This window comes from Anopheles stephensi, chromosome 3, assembly GCF_013141755.1.
Source record: "Anopheles stephensi strain Indian chromosome 3, UCI_ANSTEP_V1.0, whole genome shotgun sequence".
NCBI lineage: Eukaryota > Metazoa > Arthropoda > Insecta > Diptera > Culicidae > Anopheles > Anopheles stephensi.
The window spans coordinates 60,372,202-60,375,921 of record NC_050203.1 but is presented as its reverse complement, the minus strand read 5'-3'; the positions used below and the strand labels follow the sequence as shown (position 1 = coordinate 60,375,921).

The 3,720-nt window shown below is 46.5% G+C and overlaps 1 protein-coding gene across 2 annotated transcripts; it reads left to right on the top strand.

The window, feature by feature from the left end:
* Positions 1 to 786: 786 nt before the first annotated feature.
* Positions 787 to 2,718, top strand: LOC118513520. 2 transcript variants are annotated; one of them, XM_036059382.1, is made up of 3 exons: positions 787 to 845; positions 937 to 1,171; positions 1,244 to 2,718. In XM_036059382.1, the coding sequence occupies exons 1-3, from the start codon at positions 840 to 842 to the stop codon at positions 1,720 to 1,722; spliced, it is 720 nt and encodes a 239-aa protein (XP_035915275.1). In that variant the 5' UTR covers positions 787 to 839; the 3' UTR covers positions 1,723 to 2,718. The 2 variants fall into 2 exon arrangements, with proteins under 2 accessions (XP_035915275.1, XP_035915274.1); XM_036059381.1 differs by having other exon boundaries at positions 937 to 2,718.
* Positions 2,719 to 3,720: the final 1,002 nt, after the last annotated feature.

Here is a 3,720-nt window from a genome sequence, read left to right as displayed (position 1 = left end):
AACCGACACACAGTAAAAGCTGAAGCTCTAGTAAAGCTCTTTCACCCAGACCCCAAATAACCACTAACATCGATTGTTTTCTTTACCACCGCTTTCCGCTTCATTCGACCGAGGCGTTCCCCTGTTATTGATGCATCGAAAGCATGAATAATTTATTGTGATAATTGTAATGCTTACCTTCTCCGCAATCGTAATCTTCGTCTTCAAATAATATTGTTGCTCGAGTCATAAATCCGCACCACTAGAGACATCCCGCTAGTGGACGTCTGTCATTTGGGGGCCGGGCTTGACCCGACGTCACAACCGGAGTCTGGGGTTGAGGCGAAGTTGGTGTAGCGGTGGTCGGTGTCGGTGATGTAACATTGTAACACAGAAATGTATTCAAAGCATCGAAGCGCACACCACAGCTGCGAGCCGCATCGACAAACGCGATGAGAAAGTTCATCTGCGTGATGCGCTTTGGCTGTGTTTCATCGCGATTGCCGAAGACTGGGTGGAAGATGGTGGGCCGGCGCGCAATGTGGCGTATGATTTGAAGCAATGTGTGCGGCGAAATGCAAATGTTGGCATCTCACACCACGTCTCTTTTGGAGCATAATGTTGCCGTAGGACTGTTCCCTCCCCAAGCGATAACGCTCTTTCTTGCGAGCGGAAGATGATCTGCGGCACGCATGGGGACGTAATGGAACTGTTTGTCCGGATCCGGTCCGGACCCAAGACGGCTGTGGACGAGGTTATAAAAGTATCCGAGCGGAAGATGCACGCGGTCAGTGCTGTATGATCGGTTCCGGTGGCTGGATGTTCGCGGTGGGTGGTACGAACCCTTGGAAAGTTCGAACATGGAAGTAAGTACTGTCGGGGAGAGGCGTTGCAGCTGTTAGGGTTGATCCTCTTCAATTTTATTTCTTCTCCGAACGGCGGCCTTCTTGGACGCAGATCTGTTCATCACTTTTGTCGCGAACCTTACCGACACTGGCTTACGGAGGAACGTCACAGCGTCGGTGGAAGTTTGGACGAGATCTACTGTTTGGCCATTGCTGTTTGCTGCTGTTGGTGTTATTCTGCTGGCTTCAGACACCCGTTCAGGGTGCACCGTGGCGAAACATCGCGAAATCAGACGATTCGGACGAGGGTTACTACGAAACGGATGGCAGCTACGAGACGGACGAAGGTGAGCAACACCACCAAACAGGTGAGGTGAAACACGGTGCATCCAATCCTCATGACGATAACGAATCTGTAGAAATCGAGTACGAAGAGCACGATCATCATCCTCACCACCAATACCATCTGCCAAACGGAGTCTCGGAGTCTGACGAATCCGGCGAAGATCAACCCGATTCCTTCAACAACGCTGAGCTTCTTGCACAGCTCGGCATCCACCAGAAGACTCCGCGGGAGAAGAAGAAGAAAAGCAGGAAGTTGCCGCCCCCGGTAACGATTGCTGTCCCCTATCCGGTGCACATCGAGCGTAAAGTTCCCGTGTTCATCGAGAAGAAGGTGCCGGTGATTGTGGAGAAGAAGGTGGAGGTGCCTGTCGATCGCCCGTACGAAGTGCCCGTGCCGGTGAAAGTGCCCGTCCACGAGAAGCAAGTGATACACGTGCCGAAACCGATTGTCTTTAACGTCGATCGGCCCTACCCGGTGTATGTGCAACGGACTGTGTTTGTGGAGAAGTACCGACCGTTCAAGGTGTTGATAAAGTCGAGAACTCGCTACTAAGCGTACAGCAAGTGATAGAATGTAGCGTGTGACAGTCTCCAAAAATATTTCCATCGTCAACCGGGTGCTGAAAGTGAAATTGGGGGGAAGTTAATGAAAGTTGTCTTAAGCTGAGTGCAGTGCCGAAATGGACAAGAAACCATCGGGAAAACAAACGTCAATGAACTGCGCCGGGTTGTGTGCTTTACACCGAGATGTGGGCCGGTTGTGTGGGCCCCACAACTGCGTCTAATCCGTTCGCCAATTTTCGGGGAAACCAACCTTAGGTAATGGTCCGGTATATCCGTACCGCTTTGTGTGTTGGCCGCGGAGCAGGGTACGGAATAAATCAGTGAAACGCACAAACGCCACTGTGCTGCTGTGGCACTGCACCGCTGCTCTGTCTTCTTCGTGTGGCTCTTCACGTAACCTCACAACAGCCGAACAACGAAGCAAAAAGGTAACGAGAGCCTTTTGCCCGTTTGGGATTTGCCCGTGGCGTTCGCCAATGCTTTGACTGCGTCTATTATGCTTATACACGCTCGTTTCGTTTCGTGTTCGGTACGGTTGACGGATTGACTGGAGTGTGTAAGTGATGTTGGTGAGTTTTTTTCCATCCATCTGTGTGTGTGTGTTTTTCCCCTCCATTTGGAGCTACAAATTTGGGACTGGTGCCACTGGTGAGCTTCAACATCCAACAAATAATCCATGCAAATTAAACGGCCACTTGTACCAAGGTGGTACTTATTAGTCAGTGTTAGGCTCGATGGGTTGTTATCGCATCGTAGCAGTGCGAAAGTGCCCCCACTCTTCTTTCCTTTGGCAGACATTATCAGCCAGGTTTGTGTTAGACACTCACTGTGTGTGAATGATTGTAGCGCACAAGTGGATGAAGGTGCGATAAAAGGTGATGAAATGCATGACCGACGACGGCCAATGGCGCAGAAGGGTTGGACAATTTTGTAAACATTACATAACTTTACAAAGTGTGTGCATCATATAAGTTGTGTACAAGAATGGGAAGGCATTGGCCTTCATTGTAAGCTAAGAAATTAAGTCTGTTAAATCAAGGCATTGAACTACGGAAATAAACTCTTAAATGTGCTCAAAATTTATTGCTTTCTAATTGTCAACTCCAGTTTTTTACGAAAAATGTATATATGTCAATAAGTAATTGAAGTTAATTAAACTACATTATACAGAAAACCTAATGCTTCAGTTCAGACGGTCTGGTTGAACAATTTTGACCCCGAGTGCATTAACATCTTTTGCTATAGTGTAACAAATGTATTGTAAATAACAATTGTTTCCAGTAAAACAACAACATAATGTATAAAACCAAACCAACGTCGTACTCAGGATGAGCTATTTTTTTCTTTTTTTCAATTTTCTCGAAAATAAAAATGTGAACTCGTCACGTAAATACTACAGCACGCTCTCTCACACACACTGAAAATTTACAAATTACTAAGTAGATCTTCTCCATCAAAACCAGATTCTGATATGCTAAGGTAGCTCAGCAAATCAAAACAGATATCTGATTTTTCTGTAACGACAATTATTTTTGAGAAAAATCCAAAGCAAAATAGAAAAACTTTCAGAACTTTACTGGACTCTTGATTGTTGATAAGGTTAATAAGTCATGTTAGCAGTAGTCGTTCGGGAGTCTAATTTAAAGAAATTTTTACGTAAATTGCCGATCAGACCACTTTTTCTGTAACTCTTTTTCTTCTTCCTTGGCACTACAACCTCGAGAAGTCTCGACCTACCATTTCTGGCTTTCTGTGACTTAATTTTACACGTAGCAAAGTAGTCAGCGGGATTCATATCGTAATGAATTCATATCCAGAGCGCCTCCCTGTACGCAGAACTGACCTGATCTCTTCTTCTTCTTTGGCACTACAACCTCGAGAGGTCTCGGCCTGCCATTTCTGGCTTTCTGTGACTTAATTTTACCCGTAGAAAAGAAGTCAGCCTTAAGTACGGGGAGGCGGTCTAGATGGGATTTGAACCCCGGTC